This window comes from Mus musculus, chromosome 4 (assembly GCF_000001635.26).
Source record: "Mus musculus strain C57BL/6J chromosome 4, GRCm38.p6 C57BL/6J".
Lineage (NCBI taxonomy): Eukaryota > Metazoa > Chordata > Mammalia > Rodentia > Muridae > Mus > Mus musculus.
Window position 1 is genome coordinate 82,308,775 of NC_000070.6, and position 24,027 is coordinate 82,332,801.

The 24,027-nt window shown below is 38.5% G+C and overlaps 1 protein-coding gene across 10 annotated transcripts in view; it reads right to left on the reverse strand.

The window, feature by feature from the left end:
* Nfib (nuclear factor I/B) overlaps positions 1 to 24,027 on the reverse strand; it is a 216,579-nt gene that overhangs the window by 18,602 nt on the left and 173,950 nt on the right. For 2 of the 10 annotated variants that reach the window (NM_001113209.2, XM_006537653.4), the window contains exons 7-11: positions 21,518 to 21,652; positions 18,955 to 19,139; positions 14,771 to 14,936; positions 11,700 to 11,782; positions 1,529 to 1,617 (exon numbers count right to left, since the gene is read on the reverse strand). In NM_001113209.2, coding sequence (NP_001106680.1) covers positions 1,529 to 1,617; positions 11,700 to 11,782; positions 14,771 to 14,936; positions 18,955 to 19,139; positions 21,518 to 21,652 — 658 coding nt within the window. Of the gene's footprint in view, positions 1 to 1,528; positions 1,618 to 11,699; positions 11,783 to 14,770; positions 14,937 to 18,954; positions 19,140 to 21,517; positions 21,653 to 24,027 lie in introns of those variants that run through there. The other 8 variants (NM_001286131.1, XM_030253304.1, NM_001113210.2 and 5 more) reach the window with 7 other exon arrangements.

Below are 24,027 nucleotides of genomic sequence, written 5' to 3' on the forward strand. Positions count from 1 at the left end.
TTAACTTTAAATAGCTTACTAATTCAGACTCAAGCCACTTTCATTCATTTTAATTAAGTATCATTAATTATTGAGACTATTTATATAAGATACTTCTCAAGTTTATCTTCCATTTGTAAGTATATACTATATAGGGTTTTTTTTCTGTACTAATATATATTTCTTGGGGAAGAACAATTGATTTATTTAAAAGATGATATTACTACCAACATAGAAATGGGGAAAGGAAAGTCATATTTGAATAACTTAAGTGTTAAATTAATTAAGTGTTAATGTTAAATTAACTAATGAGTGTAGGGCTGGAGATGGCTGAGCAGTTAAAAGTACGTGTTGCTCTTGTTGGGGACTGTGGTTCAATTCCCAGCACCCACCTAATGGCTCACAACCATCCTTAACTCTAGTTCCAAAGAATCAAATGCCCTCTTCTGACCTCTGCAAGCACCAAGCATACATGTGGTGTTCAGATACACAGGCAGGCAAAACGCTCATATATAAAAAGAATAAATATAACTTTTTAATTAAAACAAACAAACAAAACCAAAATCCAGATAGGCTTTTAGGCTTTATCTGAGTAAATGAATACATCAGACTCCATGAGCCCACAGCAGGTTCCATCACCCACTATGGAATCAAGCATCTCTCTCCTAACTAACATCTCAGCCGCTGGTTTCACACAAACACTAAAAACAGAGGATCACCATCAGGGTGAGGACCACAACTATGTTGGCTCTGTTGTCAGGAAACTCAAGGATTACCTTACGACCTATGTTCATCTCGGTGCTTTAATATACATTATACCATAAACTATTTATTTGACACAAGCTGCTCCAAAAAGATTGACAACTACCTTACGAGTATTTCTTCAAACCAAAGCATATGATGATATCAAAACTATTTTCAAATAATTTTCTTAGCCAATTTAATAAAGTCAATTACATCAGTACGCAAACAGGAATGAAAACTATTTAAATTTCCTTCTTTTACTACACTGTTGAATAATCTTTCCATTCCAAACTTCACTGGCACTGTGAATGATGGCTAAATTGACTGACTTGAAATTTCTCTTCTAGTCTTTCCCCCACTGAACGATGAATAACTGATGTAAGAAGGACCTAGAGTTAGCAGGAGAGGAAAGATTTGAAATGAGAAAATGCATATAATATAGAAAACCACTGTTTTATCCTCAGGTATCAGAAAAAATCTCCCCCAAATCTATGACTTCATTTCTAGGCCCTTAAATCTAAATATCAAATTCCACTCCTCCTACTCCCACCAAAAAATGTTATAAATTGTCCCAAACGTTTGACAGTATTGAGAAATTCCAATGATCGTTAAAATATGCATAGTCCCCAGATTCATTTGATGCTGCATTTAAATAGGAATTAGACAGAGGGTTAGGGAAATAGGGAGGGTAAAGCCAAACAACTAAACTTTTAACATATTTTCTGCACAACTAATTAAAAACAAACACTCTAGGCCATGTAATTTTTAAGTGTAAGTGTAGGGTTGGAAATAATTAAAATGTTACCTTTGCCAAGTAATTCCCAATGTATCCTCACTGGTACTGGGGTATAAATGCCTGCCGTTTTGATTCATGGTCCAGTCACAAATCCTCAGCTGTCAATTGAAACCTAGCAGTCAGATATGATGGAGCAGTACTACAGTTTTTAGTATTTAAATGAACACATGCAAACTAGTACTGAACATGGCATTACTCTTACTTTCCCAAGAGGGAACTTAAAGAAAACAAACAGAATTAAAAAAACAAAACAAACAAAAAAACAAACAAAACAAAACAAAAAATATTACTCTATAAAGCAAAACTTCCAGACTTTTCCTTAGGGAAAAAAAAAGTTATTGCAATATGCTTCTCTATTAATTAAAGCATACAGAGAAACAAGTGCTTAGAACATAACAATTAGCCAGTATTAGAATATAAATTGAGCTGAAATAAAAGAAAACATTAATAATGTTCAATAGAGAGATTATTTTAGAAAGGAAATAAAAATGTGCTTTTTTTTTTCTATGCAACATACCAAATCATCTGTGCAGAGTGAAATAATCAATATCTGTAAAGCATGCAGTTTGCAAAACAGGAGACATGCAGTTTAGAGGAAAAGAGCCCCGCCCTGTGTTCACCCTGACAGGTAGAGAAGCTGGACGGCTTCCCATTTTCCATGTTAATAACTGTATTTTTTCCTAAAGTGGCATTGTTCGGAAAGAGTAAAAAATGAGCTTGAGTTTTATGTAAAATTCAGAGTCATGGCATTGTAAATATGTCCCTGCACTTGAAGAAGCTGGAGAAGGCACTGAACAGGACCTGAGTGAGACAAATTCTCCCTAGATCTGCACATTGGCTCCACTTTCCAGGATGCTTCCCGGTAACCCTATCCAGTTCTGTTTGGTTAACAGCTGCCCTACAGTGCTAGCAGATTTATTGAAAAGATATATTGCTTATTTTTATGCTTAAGAAAGTAAACTTATCTGGCGTTGCAGGGGGTGGGGTGGGGAGGGAGCGAACCATCTAGAAGATCATGGTTTTTAACCTTCGGAGAGGCAGGCTATAAATAACTGCCTCTCACATAGGAGAGAGGCTGCCTTGCTGAAAGCACTAACCTGGCTTGCCTCTCTTCCCCTCTTCTGTGATCATTTCTAGATGGTAACTGCAGCCAAAAAGCCTTTAAACTTGGGACAAATTGCTTTAACTCTGTCCTGAAAACACGGTGCTTTAAAAAGTGGACGACTCCCTGTCAGACTACAGTTTCTGCACAGCCTAAGATAGAGCCCGAGGTTTCAGGACGATAGTTCTTGTTCTGAAAATGCAATCTACAATTCTGAAGGGGCCTTTAAACTACTTTGCTATTTAAAGTAAAAATAGTTTTATAAAGAACTGGAAAAAGTCTGCTCAGGCAGACAGAGGAAGATGTACAGAGAGCCGGGTGGGTGGGGTCTGCTCAGCTCAATGCTATAAAGAAGTCACAACAGAAAAGAAATACAATGAAAAGTAGGTATTCCAGAAGCAGGCCATAATTTGTACAAAGGGGAAAATAGATACTTAGTCATTTTTAAAGAGATGACATGTTTCTGCTGTTTCAAAGGAGGAAAGTTGTTTAGTCTATAGTGTATGGGAAGCAACTTTGTGAGACTTGCTTTTGAGGGGACACTTCTTGGGGGAGTGGACACACAGAATCTCGCTATGTAGCTCAGACTGGCCTTGAACATGTCCCCAACCTTCCGAGGATGAGGATTACAGGCCTATCCAGTAGTGCAGGGTTTGGGTTGTTTCATGACTCATTGGTTTTTTAACTTCTCTGAGTGGACCTCCTCAAGAGGAATTCAATGTGCTGGGCCATGCTGTTTATCTTCAGAAATAAGTGGGGCACATTTCAAAATAGAAACCTTGAAAGAGAAGAGCATGGCCCCTATGAGTTCAAGCCAGGAGACCCTTGCTGATCCACTCACCAGTGAATGCCCGTGTGGGGTAGGTTAGCATTTCAAGAAATAGGATGTATGTTTAGGCAAACACCACATCCAATGCTGCTAATGACTGCCAACAGGCTAGTGTCTAGGGAACTCTGCTTTCTCTGAAAGTTGACAATTCCACACAAAACCTGAAGATTCTAAGTGCCACTCACAGGCTATCTGAGAAAAGGCTGAGAGACTACCATCTTTCCGGAAGGACACTTATGTAAATCGGCTAGTTACATGCAGATTGCTTTTTTCTATAACCACTTCTAAAAATTTCAAGTGGGCAATCTCTAGCCTCATCCTGAACATTTAAAATCAACATTTTCATTTATTTATTTAGTTAGTTTTGCCTTTCTTTCCTACATATTCTTTCAAAGATGCTAAACCAAACTCGTCATTTCCATTTATCATTTATGTATATATGCATGCACACACTTAAATGTTTTAAAGCTATATTTCCTCTAAAACAGGAAAAATGTTTACATATATACAAAATGACCAAAGATTATATTTAAAAATAATTTAATGCCAAAGAAGTTGGCAAGATACTAATTAATATCGAATAAACTTTCATTCATTAATAAATTACAAAATAGAATTTGGATGTCTTTGTCTATATTATGGACCAGCAGTGTGTACACTTCTGAGGTGTCTGAGGAGACAAATATTTGTGCCAGCTTATATATTATCACCCTTTTGAACCAAGTTATTACTTAAGCAATAACATTTCTTTCTCACTCCTTTTAAAATTATTATCTTTTCTATTAACAATCTTTCAACTAATAAACTACCCAATAAAGCAAAAAATCTAAGGAGTGTAGGAAAGGGAAACAGTTAAATAACTAAAATAAAAATCACCTATTATTCACCAAAGATTTCTCTGACAGGCATGTCTAAAAAATCAGGTTCGTAAGCATCTTGCTTAACCAAGACACTTGCACCAAGCAAATTCAGGACAAATTTTTAATACTGAAAGACTCAAACTAAATGTATTTAAGCTTCTTTAGGACAACATGTGAAATATTTTATTATGATGATTAAAGATGCAAACCCTAATTTTCTCCTTAAGCTTTAAAGAGATTTTAAATAATAAGCAATAACTGTTTTGAAATTTAGAGTAGTGACAGTCTAGCTCAGTGGTTTTCAACATGTAGGTCGCAATCTCTTTGGGCATCAAAATATCCTGCATATCATATATTTATGCTATATTCATAACAGTAGCAGAATTTCAGTTGGAGTAGCAATGAAGTAGTTTTATGGTTGTGGATTCCCATACATGAATACTGTATTAAAACATTAGGAAAGCTGGGATCCACTGGCCTAGTCATTCTTCTGAGAAAGGCTCAGTGCTAGAAAATTCAACTGTCAATTATTTCTAATCAAACTTTAAAATTGAATTACAACTGGTACAGAAACATATATCTTCCATCTCAATTACATTTTCATAAGTTCAAAACATCTATAAGTGTGAGTTTTCTAAGTATTTCACTTTACAATATAAGAGGTGATCTCCTATCCCATAGCAGTTAAGCCTAAAAGACCATGAGCAACAGAGCTTAGAACCTCAGTCTGTTAGTACCATGTGACTGTGTAGGGGAGGGGCTGGTTCCAATTCTTCTTACACTGGAAAAGTCAGACTTAATAATACGCACATCTGTACAGAATACATAGCCACATGCTGTTTTACTTATTTAATTTATATGTACCTACCAAAACAAAAGAAGACTGTCTATAAAGCCAAGATGTTAAATCCATTGTCCCCAGTATTCCAAAAAAGAAACAAGAAATGAAAGAAACAGAACCACCCCCATAAAATGATGGGTACAGAGATAGGGGTCAAAAAAAAAGTAAGAAAGGAGTAAGGATGAAGACATCCCTACATATGTTCTCAGACAGGAGTTCCTCCTTCTGAAGGGAAACTTTGTGCCTGCCACAATTCGGATGTGATTGTGTCAAAAAAAAAAAAAAAAAAAAAAAAAGATAGGAAGGAAACCATCTGGTTTCTTTCAAATATCTGCACAAGGAGGCTGGGATGTAGCTGTCAAGAGAGTACTTGCTCAGGATACACAAAGCCCTAGGTTTGGCCCCTCGTCCTCAGCACCATATAAAACCAAGGATGGTGGTGCCTGCTTTTACTTCTAGCACTTGAGAGGAGGAAGCAGGAGAACCAGAAGTTCTAGGTCATCTGTTATCACACAGTGAGTCCAGAGCCAGGTGAGGATTTTAATTGATTAAAATGAGAAATGTGCCTAAGCAGAAACTCCTAAGTGGAAATACCTAGGTACTATACTCTCAGTATGCTAAGTTGCGCATAGCCACAGAGAATCAACATGGCCTTAAATTCAAGTCTGTATACTCAGGTGAAAGCCCTTTATTATTATTTGTAGGGACTTTGGTTATTAAACACATAGCAACTTGGGGGAACAAAAAAAGTAAGAAAAATGATCAGGGCAACAGGTTGGGGGAGGGGAGCAATGGAAGAGTACAAAAAGGACCGCCATTTGAGTGTCCGTGTCCACTCATGGACTGGATGGGCAACATTTTCCTCTGTTACTATTAACTACTTGCTATGGAGCAACTGGAAGGAACTGTGGATGGATGCTGTGGACCTTTAATGAACAAGAAAAATGACTGCAAGGAAACTGTGAAGAAGAAAAATCAAGACCACCCTGGTACCTGCAAGTCACAGTGTCAATATCTGAAGCCAAGGTTCTTGATACTTCACAGAATAAAGTTAAATGGGTATAAATAGTCCACGAAAATCACTGACTGTAAGTCATATGTTCAAGAGTTGGAAAATAAAGGATTCTTTCTTTCAATGGAAACTACTCAGGCCTGTAAGATTTAAGGTATCTAGCAATGCTAGAGGGATGTGTTCCTTTTCCTTCTGAAGGCTTGTTCAAAGTCAGAGGGCAACAGCCAAAGTCCTGACTTTAAACCTGGGTTCTTACCACACCCTACCTGGCCTGCTGCTGTCCCACCCCACCATGCCTGTCATGTCCCACCCTATCATGTCTGTAATGTCCCCTCCCCACCATGTCTGTCACTGTCCCACCCCACCATGCCTGTCATGTCTCCACCCCACCATGCCTGTCACTGTCCCACCCCAACATGCCTGTCATGTCCCCACCCCACCATGTTTGTCACTGCCCCACCCCACCATGTCTGTCACTGTCCCACCCCACCATGTCTGTCACTGTCCCACCCCAACATGCCTGTTATGTCCCCACCCCACCATGCTGTCACTCTCTCTTGCCTATCCTGAGCTTCATGTGCAGCTCAAATTGTTTGTAAATATCATCTTTAGAATTTTCCCACTAAGAGCCTTTTTTTCCAGTGTTTTTGCTGATTGAAATTTAAGGCTGCATTAAACATAATTTTATTTTGTCATTAATTAAAATGGTATATATAGAGTCTTGTCTTTGGTGACTAGGAAAAGTCAGTAAAGGAATGAATAATAAAAGACAGCCAGTTGAAGGAAGATTTTTTTTTTTCAATTTCTAAACTAGCCCTAAAGCTAAACATTTGCATAGCCATTAGACTGACTAAAACTTCCTTTAACTCTGTTCCCTTTTCATCAGGCATATGTGAAAAGTGACCTCTTACCATTTACATACCTACCCAGAAGTCATGTGATAGGCTTTTGCGTCATGCTGTCAATTATGATAACAGCCACAATAAGAATGGCCTGAGTGTTGATAGCCTGCTTCCGGGCTCTACAGAGAAGCCTGTTGATAGTCCACTTGTGTCCTTTTCCAATTGCTTGCTTCTAATGACTGACTTTTCAATGCTGGTTTTTTAATGTTCCAAGCTTTGGCTTTGTCATTTGCCAGGACAAATATTATAAGAGGATTTCACTTCATGTTTTAGTTAAAAAAAAAAAAGAAAGAAAGAAAGAAAGAAATCCTACAGAGGCAATTTCTTTAAAAGCTATTTTGTGTAACAGAAATCTTTAGTGTAATGAAAAGTACTTCCAAATTCTGCCCAGAAAAGTGTTGAAACCATTTCAGCTTCAGCGTAACTAGTCGATAACTGAACTTGCAATAACAGCGTTACATGGTCACACAGGAGATGTAATGTTGAAGCTCAAGCACCAATAAAACCCACAGTGACTAGGCACTCGGCCAGTACCTCTAGTCACAGATAGCACAGGCAGCCAGGACATCCTATTGAGACTGAGACCAAGCCCTATGTTTTTACAGTTAGGAGCTTCCTTGACTTAATTGTCTTATTTAAGGAAGGCAAAGGCAGCTCCCTATTTCGTCTGCCTATGATCTCCAGTGAGGTATTCAATGGCTGGTTAGACTGGTGTGGCCTCGTATAACTGTGTGGTGGGGTCTCTTATGGCTCACAGGAAGTGTTTTAGCTACAAGCTTTTAATTTCAATCTACAACAAATCTTGTCAAACTGTCATGGTGTCATTGGTGTGTATTACTAAGGTTTCTGCTGTGAAAGCAGCCTTCTACTGAACTGTAATTGATGATGAATAAGCTAGATTATTTTAAATTAATAAAGTTCCTATTATAGTAAGCAAATTATGAAGCTTAGCATATAAGGACCTGGTATTAATTTAACTGAATTTTCTCATAATATCCATTTATATTAACATTGTTAACCTGAATTATAAAATAATGTCTATACCTTCTAAGCCAACTCTAACATTCTGCTAGAGGGTTCCCATTTCCTCACGAAGATAAAATTTGGGATACAGAGTTCAGTCACTGTTGACAGGAAGGAGTGTGCACAGAGTGCTTGCGAGGCAGGAAGCAGGACTTCTACACAGGGAAGTCAGAGAAGGTGTGTTCAACATTCTGAAAGTGTTCCGAACCAAGACAAAGTGTTTGGCAGCAGAGAGCAGAGCCCAGTTTGCTAAAGCAGGACCTCAGAGTTCTTCAAGCCACCACACCATCTTCCAACACAAAAGTTATAGCAGAAAGAAGCTCTAGGTGAAACAGTTCTGGTTTGGAGATTTCTCCTACATCACTGGCAAATACAGTAAGCCAGTTAATGATCCCAAAGACAGGCCAGCGCCAGGCCTCAATGCCCAAGGCAGTGACATCCCATCAAGGCACGTCCTGATCAGTTATATGAGCTGAGGCTTACTCTCCACAGGGAGGGTTATTGTTAGTGCTAAGCTAGCAACTTCTTTACACAAACCTTCCTGAAACACTTTACGTAATTAAGTGACTTTATTTTTTTATATTCAAGTGAGATATTGTATTTAGATGATAGGTGAAATTCCAACATCAGAAGGGGAAAAAAATCACAAAAACTAATATTTCAAGGCAGTTAGGAACTGGCATTAACCAGAAGTAATCATTATTAAAAGGAGGTTGCAGATATGCAATGACTAATAACTGTGTAACAAGCACCTAAGCATAAAAGCACGGGTTTCATTTGCCAACATGGATGTACTTTAGCATTTTATGTTTCCATTGAAATGTCAGTGTGAGCGTGTAAGAGAAACAGCTACGGTGAAAGCCCTTCTGTAACGTCATTTTGTGGGAAGGTTGTCTGAAGACAGTCAAAACTATTCAATAATCTTACATTTATTAACTTTAATTTATGAAAGCTATATTAAAGTTCTTTTCTAAGGGAAAATAGCATGGAACAATGCACATCAATACTTTTCATAAGCTGAAAGGATACATCTTTATTAAGCAATCCGCGGGAACTGAAGAATGTACCTGGTGACAATATTTATTTTTAAAGGGCCATGTATATAAAAGGTTATGGGGAATGTTTAAAAGAGCTCCCTCGGCCTAAAGCCACTGCCTTTCTAATTTTGAATTTCTCCTAGCTAATATAAAATGATTGATCACTTTTATTTCATATACCCCTTCATTTTCCTTTGCATTCATCACTGAGAGCTTTAAACCAAATGCATTTAGGAGCTGCCCTTAGAAGAGTGCTCTCTTCTAAATCTTCGTAAAGTAATGAGAGGACACAGTAAATCAATCTCATTTCTGCTGGAGGAAGAATAACCTTTACTGAAGTCATTTAAACTATTTCGCTCTCTCCATTCCTGTACAGTGAGTATACAGCTTCATTGCTGCAGTTCTTAATTTGAAAGGATAACGATAGTAGATTTTAACTGGTGCTTAAATTGGGTGGTGTGCTTACATCATGTGAAATACATTTATGTTGTTTTCTTCATGCCTCAAAAATCATAGCTCACTATGTATTTGGTTTCTTAAATCAAAATTCCATTACATACGAGATAGATAAGTTATCTATCTGTTCAGTATTTACAAATTGTAACTGTGGGATATATAGCTTTTCACTTCCAAGGATTAATATACACCATATATTCATAAATAGCAAACACATTAGAACTCAGATAATATATGCACATTGTAAGTGGTGTTTATTCAGCACTGATCACTTAAATAACAAGTGCCAGTCTTTATAGGCATGTCTGTCCTATGCATTCCTCAGATTAAAAGAGTCCCAGATTTCTGCCTATATTAAGGTCTATGTTCTCATTGTCCTAAGCTTTCTTGATGCATCTTTAGATAATGCTGAGAGGATTTTGGCACAAATATACTTTTGTAGTTGTCATTGCAGGGGACCCTGACATTAATTTTAATTGATACAAACTAAAGCTGCCCTGGTCTAGAACAAGGAAAGAGGACAATTGCTTCTGAATGCATGGGATTGGTTATAATATCCTAAATGTGTTTGGGGCTAAAGGTTAAATAACGAAGGCATGTTTTTTCAATTAAAAATTAACTGGAAATTATAGATGTGTCATAAAGAATACAAAGTCCCATGACAAAAATATTTCTGAAAAAAATTTATAATGATTTTTAAAAAAAAGAACATGTTTCCAAAACCTATAAATCCTGCATATGTTTAAAAAGCACAATGATCACATACATTTGTTAAATAGACCTATCGTAATTATAACTCATTCATATTATAGCACTTTTAGAGGTCAAAAAAAAAGCAACATTCCAGAGAATTCTGTTGAAAAGCCATTGGCTGGCAAAGCCACTAATTATTATTTGGTATTTCCATAACTATATACAGATGTCTTCAGTCAGTTCTCGTGTGTTCTGTTTTGTTATTTTAACCTTGCAAAATGTCAAGTATCTTGAATGAGCTATCAGCTATACGGTTTTCTCTGAACTCCGCATGTGGTGACCTTTACCATACCCAGCTGATCACCTGGGCCTGTGAAAGGGAATGCCCGGAGAACAGTAAGCAAACTCCAGACAGGCCATCCTAGAGCGGAGTATGTGGGCACATGGAACTGCACATGCTTGATACACATATAGACCTCATATAAGCACAGACGACTAACAAACGAAGAGCCAAGGTGTCTATTCCAGATCAGTCCTAGGTACTACAGCCTACGTTTTCTTATGTAATGTTTTGCATACTGTTCATTTCAGACTGCTCTGCTGCCCAAAGCTAAGAGTAGCGAACATATGCTTCATAAAATAGGCTTCGGTTCTGAAGTGTTTACAAGTATTTCTGTGACCCTATAACTAGAATCATGGGATTTCTGTGTTGGTGTGGTGCATTCTTCTGACTGTGGCTAATTTGTTTATAAGCCACCATTAATCCTGGCTGTACTTTTTCACAGTTTGGGTAAACACTTCATTTGCATTAAATTTACAGCATTAATGAGATGTGAAATTTAAAATGCTACTTGAAACATAAATGATGTAAGAAGGCAGAATCACCCCTCCCCCCAAAAAGTGTTTCATCTCATCTGAAATCAGCGAAGCAATGTAAACTATTAGAGTAGGGATAATGTGTAGCCTGTGAGCTCAGCTGTACAACACATCCTCCTCCTGGACTAAGATACAAAGGAGGAGTGAAACATCTGGGGAAAACAAAATTGCTCCAAACACAAATGATGTACTGACTCTAGCTGGTTCTCCAACTGGCTTCCCATGTCACCCCTTGAAAGCCACATAGGCTGGTAAGTCCTCAGGTTCTAGTCAGCAGGACACTACAGTCTGGCTGAGGTACAACAGTCCTGTGAGTGTTGTCACTGTGTGCTAGGAAGACAGAAGAGGCTGTGAGCTAGTTTCAGAAACTCCAGAGAAGTAAGAAGCAGAGGACAAATGAGGAAAAAAAAAATTGGAAAACAAAATGATCAATTTTGGTCTCAGAAGCCCCGTGAGCCCCATCCTGAGTCCAGATCTGAGAGGCAACATGGAGAAAAGCGCCGAAGCAAAGCGTGGCTTCCCCATTCCACCTGGGGGAAACGTGCCCACCTGTTGCTGATGCAGGAAGGATGGGTCTCTTGGGCTTAGTCCCACATATCGATTGGCTTGAGATGTGCCTGAGGCTGTGTAGGCTGATTAAGGAAGAACAAAAACAAAGATAAAAATTGTGAACTGTCAGAACGAACACCCTGTCCATGTATAAGAAACCCAGAGAAGTGGGATTTACTACCAAAAGGGTTTCTCCATTTCTCTTCTCTTTCATCTCAGTGACCAGCAAGTAATGGGAAAGAAACGGTAATTGAATTCAAATCAACTATTTCCCCCCCCTTTAAAAAAAGTCTACGCAATAAATCACAACCTATCTTTCGGTGTGGATGTCTCTCAGTGTGTGCTATGGCTATATTACTGTCTAGATGCTGAGGCCTGGCTACTCTGGAGTCCTTTTTGATAGATACACTTTTCTCCTATGTCTAATGGATCAATCAATGATAGCTACCTGTGATTCTTAATGTAAAAGTAGGCAGAGATTGTCAGGGAATGTAGTAGCTTTTAGAGACAGGGTTAAGCAGATGTGGAACTAAAAAAAGAAAAATTACTAATACTTTTCTAAAAGAGGAACACAGTTGGACTGCAGCACAGAGAATGACTTAGCTCCATCTTCTATTTAGTGGGAGAAATGTCCTCAAGGGCGGTAGAAAATTTTTTGACAAAGAAAGAAAAAATCCTTCATTATCTGTACCGGTAAAAAAAAAACCAAAACCAAAACCAAAAACCCCTACAAAGTGCTTGTGATTGGCCAGTGAGGAGCACATGACCTTTCCTGCACTTGAGCTCTAGGTAGAGCAGATGCAGGGGACTGTTCTTGACGTCGCTGTAACTTAGTTTCCAATTACTTTTTTTTTTTCTGGTGGTGTGAACTTCCCACAGAAAATTCTCATTTCTAAATCTATCTTTTACAAGGAAAAGAAGAATTAAGCCCACTGCTCCATCATCTCAGAGTAAACAGAAACAACTGATTTTGTAACATATGTCACACACTAGGAGGTCTGAAAGGTTTAAAACCATTATATTAATTAGGAATTCAGACACGGATTTTAAAAAGGCTAGCTTTTAAAGATCAATATATTAGTGCTGCGTGTTCTCTTAAAAGTGCACCATTGACCTTGATGCTTTTCAGGTCAAGTTTTTAAAACATGGAGGATGCTCTCAGGTTATGTTCTAATCACTGCTAAATAAGGGGTGCTGGCCATCAGCGCCCAGTGTTTCACTTTCACCAGCACACCCCGAGATTTCAATGTACAGGCTGGAGGATAAGGAGAGAAGCCTTTTGCTCTTACGTTGTGAGCACCATATATGGGCTCATCTTTTGATTTTTTGTTTGTTTTGTTTTGTTGTTGTTTGTTTTCCCCAATCATGTAAACAGGCTTCCTTGGTCTCTAACTTTGGAGTGAAAACAAAACCATGTTTATATAATCTAGAGATTTCTTTTGGATGTTTTAGAAATTTTACTAGGCAAATCAAATCTCTTTTGGACCAACCTCTGCATGAGTATACAAGCAATTCATTATCAAACAAGCTGAAGGCACCAGTCAAAGGACTGTGGGTTACCTGGGCTGGGAGCCCCCACTGAACTTCAGGTATGGTTTTCACATCAAAGTAGGCAGCGCCATAAGTTTCTGGAACTTTGGTATTAATCACTTATCCTGAGATAGTTTTTTTAAAAATCATTTTTATGTGCTTTTGTTTAAACTGTCGCACTTAGGTCAAAGAAGCCTGATGCTTGCTTTTAAAACATACATATAGTGTCTTAGTGATTGTACTATACACAGAAAGTATTTAAAAGAAAAGTCTCATCCATCTTTGCATTCAGAGAAGTGCTTACTGGGGTGGGACTCTTTGCCAGTGGGCTAATTTCCAAGCACCACTGATGAGGTAAGGTGCACTCCAAGCCTATCTCCACTTCCCAGTTTGAAAGGGCTCGTGAATTCTGCTAAATAAATGATGAGTATGGACTGTGCTCCTAAGGTGAAAAAATATGTTATCCTTTTTTTTCTTTGAAAAGTTTCTAGAAGTCATTTTAAAAAATAAAAATGAATGTTTTTCTGATGGCTGAGAGAGAAGGGAAAGAGACTAAGAGCCAGTGGTGTCTCTGACGGTATAATCCCATAAGGGAGTTCCCAGAGCACAAAGAATGCCCTTGCTCTATGCAAGAAAAATCATTGGGATATAAGGCACCCATCACAGGGAAGGAACATGCTAGTGCCTCTCAGATGGAATCTCACCATTTGCCAATCGGTGCGTACCAGCGCCCTCTGAGAAGCTGGAAGTTTAGGTGAAGCCATTAGGAAATCTATTCCGTATATAATTCCGAATATTCTACATGATGAAGTGGAGGAGTCACTTGGCTTACTGATGTGTGCTACAGAAGTATACTGCCTAAGTCTGACATTTACAATGTGTGTTCTGTAAGGATACTGCCTAAGTCTGACATTTACAGTGCTATGGCCATGCCAACAAAACTCAGTATGATTGTAATATGATAGCCAAAATAACCAAAAGATTTAAAGAAAACATTGTCGATCATGTAAGTGTGGGTACCTTACACATACCTTATCCTAAACTTCAGTGTCCTTGCCTGTGCAGCACAATGGCTAACTACTTCTCGCAGAGACATAACCTACACTGAGGTAAACATGTAATTGTCTTCTGGAGACACTAACTCCTTTCGCTTGGGGGAGGGGCTTGGTTTCTAGAAATGCTCCAATAAGTAATAATTATCTAATCTCTCTTTGGGGGATGTAAAAACCTTGGTGTATTGTGCTGTGTTGTTGGTGTAAGTTCAATGTCTACCTTGAACAAGCAGGCATGGGTTTATCACTTTTATTATAGCTGTTACTCAAAAACAACAATGCTTCTCTCCTGTCAAATATGATGTGTTAATAGAAATTTGATAAGAGAGAGCATGTGACAGCTGGGCCACATACATGCCTGCTAGCTCCACTTAAATGAGAAATCTCCATCTGGTCAGGTAGCCAGAACGTCCCTGTGTTTGCCACCTTGGATCATATATCCAATGGTGCCTTCGATGGACATTTCTCATTTCCTACAGAAATACTTACTGGTTGCTGTAGGTGAAGCTGCCTCACCTTCAGTGGATGTAGTGATGGGTTTAGTATCTGTCATGGTCAGGGTCACAGGTCGCACTGCACTGGGATGGGGAGAGGGTGCCAAGACAGGTGTGAAATGGCCAGGCACTTTCCCTACTACTTGACCACTGCTGTTAGGCTACAAAACAAAAACAGAACGCCGGGTGAAGCAATCCAAAAGACAGTCATCCTGTCCAGCAACTCCTCTCAGTATACACTCGGGGATTCTGCACAGGGTAGAGAGTCGCCATACAGGCCCTCTCAGGCCTGCGCTGGGAGCTGATCAATGTTTAATAGTAAGCAGCAGCACACACAGTACTTAAAGAAGGGTTTGATCATCGTTGCACTTTGCACAGGTGACTTCCTCTTTACAGCACCCCTAAGAGTCCAGTTGACCTGACCCTCTCATGTAGTAGGCTGGAAAACACACACGGAGCCTGGTGCTGAGGTAAAGCTACAGTGGAATTCCTTACTGAATTCTCTGCAGTAAGAACCCAGCAATCCAACGTTCTGCTCCTCCTTCTCGGTTTCCCTCTTGGTACAATGTTCTCCTACTGAACGATGGACAATAAGGGACACAAGAACGTCAAGAAATAGGAAACATGTCCAACACTATGTAGTTTCCATCACGTACAGTCATTTCCTATGCATGTAAAAATTCCAGCTTCCTCTCTCTTGCACACAGGTATTACAGGACATATATTTCAGGTAATTTAGACTCCAAGGTGTCCAGTCTACTTTCAATGATTTGCTGATGCAAGCAAACAGAATGAAATTTAAAGCATCTAAGATTTCAGTTGCAAACTCAGTTATAAAATGTGAAAGTAAGTCAGGCATTATGCTTCAGAATAAAATATCCTCAAAGGAATGTCTCTGATGTCCCAAAGTGGACACAAGGAGCATCGAATGCACACTGCCCTTTGTGGCTCACTTTGCTGGGCACGAAGAGTTACATAGACATTGGTGGGAATTAATGAAGAAAATGCTCTCTCCAGTTTCACAATTTAAATACATGATTACTTGAATTTTAACCACTCAATAATTTTTTTTTGGTAGGAGACAAAAACATTGATTTTGGGTACATTAGAAAGCCTGGAATATATTATTCCAGGTAGAGAGTGCCAGTGTTATTTATACTCACACTTCACTGCATGGTCTTTCTAACAATTTCCTGGCGCGTATTCTCCCCAAGTGTATGTTCTTTATAATCCCAACTTTGCAAAATAAAGAAATCAACGAAACACGACATGTCTAAATATCAACATAAACACCATAACTGACTATTTCTTTAGAGAAAGATAGATAATAGCGCTTGAATATATTGACTTAGAGGTATGGATTGAGTTTGGGCAGGTTACAGAGGGGTTACTTCTTCCTTTTTATTTTTAAAAATTAACTCTGAATATCCTGACAATTCATCATGGGCACTCTTAAGTATTTAACTTTATGTTGGGAAAATAAACTGGAGTTTTTCTCTGTGGAAACCTATGGGAGAATTATATCTTGTTCAAAATATTCCACTGAATAGCATGACTGTCTAACTATAATTGGTGCAGCACTAATGGAATTAATCTCCAGATGGCTGTTGGGAGGAGAAGGCATCTCCTTGCGTAAGAGTCCAGATCAGCATGGCCCTGAAAAGCAGCAGCTGACGACAGGGTTTGAGAACTGTTGCTCACACTGCATTTCCAGCATTGGAAAGGGGCAGAGCAACAGTCTTACCCCGAAACACAAATCAACTGGCTTTAAGTTTAAAATTAACCATCAAAATGGGTATAACATTCTTTTAAAAAAAAATTCTGCCATTCACTATAAAGACCCATTTTTGTGACAAGATCAACTTCTGGCTATGGGAAGATTATAAAAATTATAAATGACTGCTTTGTGTATGTCCTTGGAAAGAAGAAAGCTCTCTCTCTCTCTCTCTCTCTCTCTCTCTCTCTCTCTCACTCTCTCTCTCTCTCTCTCTCCCTCTCCCTCTCCCTCTCCCTCTCCCTCTGTCTGTCCCTCTCTCTCTTGCACGAGTGATGCAATCAACTGCAAAAGTGTTTCTGCATGTTGTTCACCAAAACAGTCCATACCTACCTGAAACAGAAGTCAAATAGCTAGAATCTCAACACACGCCATCACTGATGCTAAGTTTGTGCAGGGTACACTCTGTCTACAGGAACAGACAGGTGCTCTCCCATCCAAAAGTAAGAAAAGGGACAAAGAGTGCCTAAGCCCATGCAGTCGTCTCTAAAACACCAGGGTCAAAGGACCTTCCACTCTTCAGGTTCACACCCATTTAAACCTGTGAAGCTACAATCTGAAGATGGACAGCACCAGCAGTGGGCTAGCCTAGTTATCGTCTCTCCCAGTATATCAAACTCTCACGGGTTTTCTTCTAACTGTTGGCTTCCAACAGAGAGGGGGGCAGGATGCTCTCCTAGAAGCTGCATCTTTACTTTGAAAACATAGAGGAAAAAAACTGAGACAAAAGAGGCAGATTATCACCTAATATGCACTCTTAACTTATACAGAAATCGAAATATATGTAAAACAAGTACTGAATAATTAAAGAAATGCGTAACACTAAGGGCCTGATTTTAATTTGCATAATTTTCCCCCTAACAGTGCCTAATTAAGACATCAGTTTAAGAAAAAAAAAATCCAATGGAACTCTAAGATTTTCCACACTGAATTAACGTTAAGGACTTTTAATGGATGTCTTAATTAGACTTTGTTATTCATGGAAATTCTAAACAAATTAAAATCAGACCTTGTGTGCACTGTTCCCAGCTGAGTCTAGCAAAATACACTATGAAACAGACTTTTGAATCCATACTCTGGGAGCAAATTTCGTTTCTAAACTGGCATCCCAAGGTCTTCCCCCACTTCCTTAATTGTCTGCAGTCTCATCATCAGTACGTCATGTGGACTTTTTTTAAAGGCACAAATACATGTGTTTAACTCCAAAATGTTAATATTTGATTTTATAATTAATTAGTAAAACTAAAAGCAAAGGTAACTTTCTAAGCCACACAAGGGGTGCAGTATTTTATGTTTAAAATCAAAGCATCCAGAAAGGATCATTCTGCTTTATTTAACAAACTAATACAAAAAGGTTTTTTCCCTGAGCTTTATATTTAATACACATATACTCATATACTCTAATCTTAGTACAGCTTAACAGTGGTATAGTAAAATGTTCTATAGATTTCCCAAAGTCGTAAAAGTTGTTGTAAATGAGCAAGGTTTTTTTTTCTTCTTTCATTTTTTCTCTCTTTCTTTCTTTCTTTCTTTCTTTCTTTCTTTCTTTCTTTTTATAGATGAAACAGAAAAAAATACTAGACATAAGATCAAAATTACAACAGAGACCTGGATACTGTAACTATGAATAGACTCATTACTGGCACAAAGATCTTCTAGCTGGCTGAAAAATCACCCTGCGCAGAAGCCTACGCAACATCCTATCACAGAAGAAACCATGCATCTAAACTGAGAAATGCACAATAAGTTACTATACTTACACAATGATTTCCTAAAACCACTATATGATGTTGAGACAGAGAGAGCGAGACAGAGACAGACAGACAGACAGAGCTAGAAATGTCATTTTATTAAATATAAGTCACGTCTCTGTAAAGAGTCAAGGAGTCATCAAAGGCTGCTGAAAAATGTTTACATTACCAAAGCTGATGTTAATGCCGAATAACTGGCCTGTAAATACAGCTGTAAGCTCTTTTGTGGGTGTTTATTTTAGCACATACCTTGCTCCTGCCTGAAATAAGCACTTTGTCTCTATGTCAAACCAGGTATTTCCAAGGTGCAAACTCGAGCTCAGAGGTTTTTTGGCAATGAACATTCTGCATAAACTTTCTTCCAATGAAAACCCAAAAACATTAAACCCCAAACTTCTTCATGAATGTATCCCTTTGGGGCAATGCCCTTCCTACCTGTCATTCAGCCACCCTTTCAATAAAACAAAACAAAACAAAACAAAACAAACAAACAAACAAAAAACCCTTATCGAGTTGACAAGAAGCTTTCTGAAGACAGATTGTGAGGCTTGATGGCCCATGAGGCACACCGCCTGGCTAAGCTCTCACTTGGAAGGAAGTAGACCTGCCCCACGCCCCTCAGGTTCTATCTATCTTGTTTTCTCTTATTTTTACCTGGCTCGTTTGAGGACTGGATGGGTCATAAGAAGGTACGTAGTTCTTCAGAGTATCCTGAGGATTCAGGTGAGGAGGATATCTGATTGTTGGATGAGAGAAGTAGCTGGAAGGTGCCGGAGGAAGGATAGCTTGCGTCGGAAATGGCAACGGTGAGGGCGGAGGTGGAGTTCGAGTTGAGATGACTGCAGAACACAGAAAACAGAGCCTGGCTAGTCAGTGCATGGCCTTCCCCCGTCATTCACTTCCAACGCGGTAACACTGGAGAAAATTCGTTCACTTGTTCCCATAATTAAACAAACTACCTTTCATGTTTTACTTTCTCAATGCTGGCCCTGCTAAGGACATAAAGACATTAACTCCACCCTACATAACAAACCCATCTCTCTTTCCAGATCCACAAGCAAAACTTTAAAAAAAAAGCTCTTGTACAGATTAGGGTAGAACTATAAAATCAACAACAAGTAAGTGAATTTCCATGCAAGGTATACTCATCAACTACAAAGTCTTTGTCTCCCTAAATCTGGACCAAGTTACAGCATTAATTAGAGAGAAGGAGACGCACAAGTTTTCAACTACAACTCAAAATAGAAATGCAATTCAACTTCAAATAAATCATCTCCCTATACAACCTAGTTGACAGTTGTTTAAAATGGAAGACAACAGTTAACAGAGCAAACTGTCAGATCATGAATAATGATCTGCTTGCTATGTAAATACTCTTGAACATTGGCACATGGGGCTGCACTCCTCCAAATGAAGGTGATTCCTTTCAGAAGCAAAAGATATTTATCCCATGATTATCTTATTCTGACTCCAGTTGTTACTATGAGGGAACATCAAGAATAGAAGCCACAAAAATGTTAACTAAAAATTTTTATATGGGGCAAACATGAATTTACCCACATATTTTACAATAGTATGTTCTACTTGCAGAACGTGTTACAGAAAATGTGTATTGCCTGTAATGTTCAGTGGTAGCTTTCCACAATAGTATGATCATAATGTATAGTTTTGAAAATTAATTTTTAAATCAAATATAAAATGTACTTTAGCCTTCATTTCTATTCGGTTGCTGGAAATAATTATATAATTAGTAATTAAGACAACAAATATATAGAGGTAAAGATTAAATCTCTATTGCATTAATACCTTGATCCAAGTCATATGAAAATACAGTATTCAATATTTTAGATAACAGTCCAACAATGTGAAAACTAAGTTCTTTTAATGACTACAAACGAAGAGTGTCTATAATCATCATCTTCAACCTAGTGGTTACGTGAAAAAGAAGAAGGGAGAGGGAGAAAGCTTTAAGAGACACTGACAACATCCCTCAAAGAAAACACTCAGGATATAAAAATTTAGGAGTGCACAGTGCAGAACCACAAATTTAGTTTGTCAGATCTAGCATACTGGTCCTTAGGACTTGCAGAAGAATGGCAACAGAATACACGGTTGAAACGTTCTCTCTGTGTCATCCTTCTACCAGATGCACTGTGGAGAAGAACCAAACACTTCTTAAAAACACAAGTTCTACTTAAGTGTTTCTTTAAGATGCACACCCACTTGAAGTATAATTTAAGGAAATGCAAATGTTTGTCAAAAAGTTGAGCATCTTTTTTCTTATTGTCTCATGTTTTGTTTTGTTTTGTTTTGTTTTGTTTTCCTTGAATCCCATGCTAGGTCCTCAAGCACGCTTTCTACCAACAAACTACACCCACAGTCATAAGTAATCTTAATCTCCGCTCAGTTTAATTATAGATTTTGTTAACATGTGTACATAAACCCCTGTGAACTATACAGGTGGCTCCATTTTGGCTTCTGGGCTTAAGAAATAATTAGTCTGGGCAATTCTGAAAACAAAACAAAACAAAAACAAAAGCAAAAACTCTTTCTAAGAACTGGCACAATTCAAAATTCAAATCTTTGGATAGTTCAGGAACTGTCGTGGGCCTGATAGAAGCAGATAGAATTTTATATTTAAAAATGAAAGTAAAAATGGCTGTCTTACTAATAAAGGTTATTCTGATCTTTTGAAAAGGACAGAAACCCAAGATACACAACAGAAGTGTCTCCCTTCATTTTGAAAGAAAACATGTATGTGCATCTTTTGCTTTCATCGCTGCAAATTCTTCTTGTCTTTCTTCCTCCAGTCTCTGGCTCCTTCCAGTTCTGTTTTTAGTTCTAGACCAATGACTTCTTTTAAATACCATTCCAATTGTATAACATTTTTGCCAAAATACTTATAATTGATTTCCTAAGGTTTCCAGAATAATATCCCAATAATTTCACAGATATATATGGGTCCCCCTCTGTTTCAGGCATCATTCCTGCATCACTGACCATACTAGAATTTATCAGTCCTTGGCCACATTGTTAAATTATATAATCTTAAATATTTTCTCCTAAACTGGTAAGAAAAATATTTTGTCCATTAGCAACCCTGTCTTTTGGGTGGAGAGGATATTGTCACCATAGCAACGACAATAAACTTCCCCTCCACCCTTAAGTGTTTGGTGTGTGGTCAAGAGGCCTTTCCTCTCTGCTTCAAACTCCTCACCACTGTGCGCGACTCCAGGTATTCCGGGATGATGGTGCTGGGGGAAAGTGCTCAATCTTGGGGAAGAATCCTGTGGAGATGTAGAGCTAAACAGTGGCTTCTCAGGCTTCTTCATTGTAGTTGGAGAAGACATATCTGTAAGGAGAAAGTGACACATTCAATCTGCCTGGCCTTCTTCATTTAAGCAAGGAGTGCCATGTCATGATAACACATCACATTTCTTAATACTGTTGGATTCTTTCGCCCTCACCCGTTTAGAGAAATCTATACACAAGGTCAAAGACCCAGGCAGGCTAGAGCTGGAAAATGTCTTTTAGAAACATTCTTTGCTAAAGCTAACCTAAAGTGCCGTCAAAGAAACTCTGAGGATCTGAGAATCCATATGCTGCAGGCTTGAAGGTCTTCTGTGGCCCAGTGTGGGCAGCTTTGACTTTAAGGATTTGGGGGCTATTATTTGAACTGATGACTATGTTATGACAATGGCAAGGGGGGTAACCAGGCACTGATGTGTGAGAAACAATACCCAGCTTAACATCTTTTACAAAGAACATTTTGACTTGTTTAGCAAAAACAAAGGGAATACATTCTCAACTTGCTCCTTCTACAAATGTTTACCAGGTTCCTCTATTTTCCAGATAAATATGGATGTTAAGACAAATAAAAGGCAGTTTCTGACTTAGGGACATTTGCTGTTAGTGAAGAGGAAAATGGAGTGGAAACAGTTGTCACCAGTGGAGAGGAAGTGTGTGGGCTGAGAACAGAGGCACTGTGGCATTGGCTGTTATATTCCCAGCCTCTGGTGCCGAGTATTGTCCTCCTCTGCCTCAGGTTAAGGATGGAAGCCTCCATGTGCCAATTCCAAAATGTACATAGGGATCACAGGTCTAGAGAAAAAGGTATTCAGACGTGGTAGGACAACATGATATTCCTGAGTAGTCCAAGGGACCTATACCGAGGGGGATAATCATTGGGAAAGACACATACGAACATAGACTGATTACAAGCTCTCATGTCTGAATCTTATAGAGGGGTAACATATTATAAATAGACTGTTTAGATAGAACATATCTCCCAGAAACTGTGTGATATAGTTAGAATATCTATAATAGACTCATTATGGAGGCCCATTGAAAAAAGAAACATGATTTGTGATTAATATATTCATTTCACAAATATGGATTAGAGGCCTAATTCATGCCAGAAACGCCATCAGTTTCTGGGGATACAACCGTGAACTGGATTGCCTCTCTGCTTCTATAGAGTGAGGCAATGTAAAGTAAAAAGGAATTATAAGATGCTGCTGACCACGCCATGAGAAGTACGCATGGTTGCATTCACCCATTCCATAAGTACTTAACACTCCCAAAATATAGAAGATGAGAGGTTGAAACAAAAATGGGGAGAGCACCCACACATTGGATAAGCAAGTAGAATTAATGCAGGTAAATCAAAGCGGACTGCTGAGAAAGCCCGGCTCAACCCAGGCTATTCTGGGATTGCATCACACAGCATATCTCACCAGGGTATCCAACAAGCACCAATAGAAGGGAGATAACTCAGGAGCTAACATCTTAACTAATGCTCATTTTTATGGAGGCTTATAAATTTATATTAAGGAGCTCTAACAATGACACGACCTATAAAATTTGAATTTTATCATCAAGAATTTTAAATGTGTGCACAGTAGCCATCATAACAATGGCCTTCTTGTATTCAGTAGACAGCCTCAGCCATCATCAAGAGTCTCACCTCCTCATCTGCTCCCTGCATCACTTTTGAAGTACATGCACTACCATCTGACTTCACCTCTGACTATTTCTGTGTACAGGTTTAGAAGAAGAGGGTTAAAAGAAAACCACTACAACTACAACACTACATTTTTTTAAAAAAATGACCAGAATTATTTATTCACAATGTTCTGAAATAAGAAGAAGACCTCCCAGTGTTATAGATGTGAGAGACTAGTTGCCATTTGTATTTTACCATTGGAAAAAATTGTCTGAGTTCTGGAAGAGGCATCCAATAAAACTGAGTATGTGTTCTGAGCGTGCTGGCACTTAAGGCAGTACCAGTCTGCAGAAAGGCAGACGCTATGCTTCTGACTAATGGGTGGCCACTAATCTATTAGACTTCAGGTTTTTAATATAGTTCTCCAAAGGACAAAAAGAAAAGAAAGTGGTTCATGGAGCCACAACAATTAAGGCGGCTACTAAGGGGTGTAAAAGCAAGGTTTATGGGGGACTTTGGGATAGCATTGGAAATGTAAATGAGGAAAATACCTAATTAAAAAAAATAGAGAGAGAAAGGAAGTTTATTTTGGCTGTTATCTTCAAAATAGTAAAGACAATACTGAGATTTCCCCAAGAACGATGTGACCTTAAAAGGAATGATTCAATATTGGGTTTGACCTACTCAAAGCAGAAGTTAGATACACAAATTGTTAGAAGAGGACGCTCTATTTCATTCCTTATGATAGATAACAAAGTGCATTTTTTTGCCCTAAAGTGTTC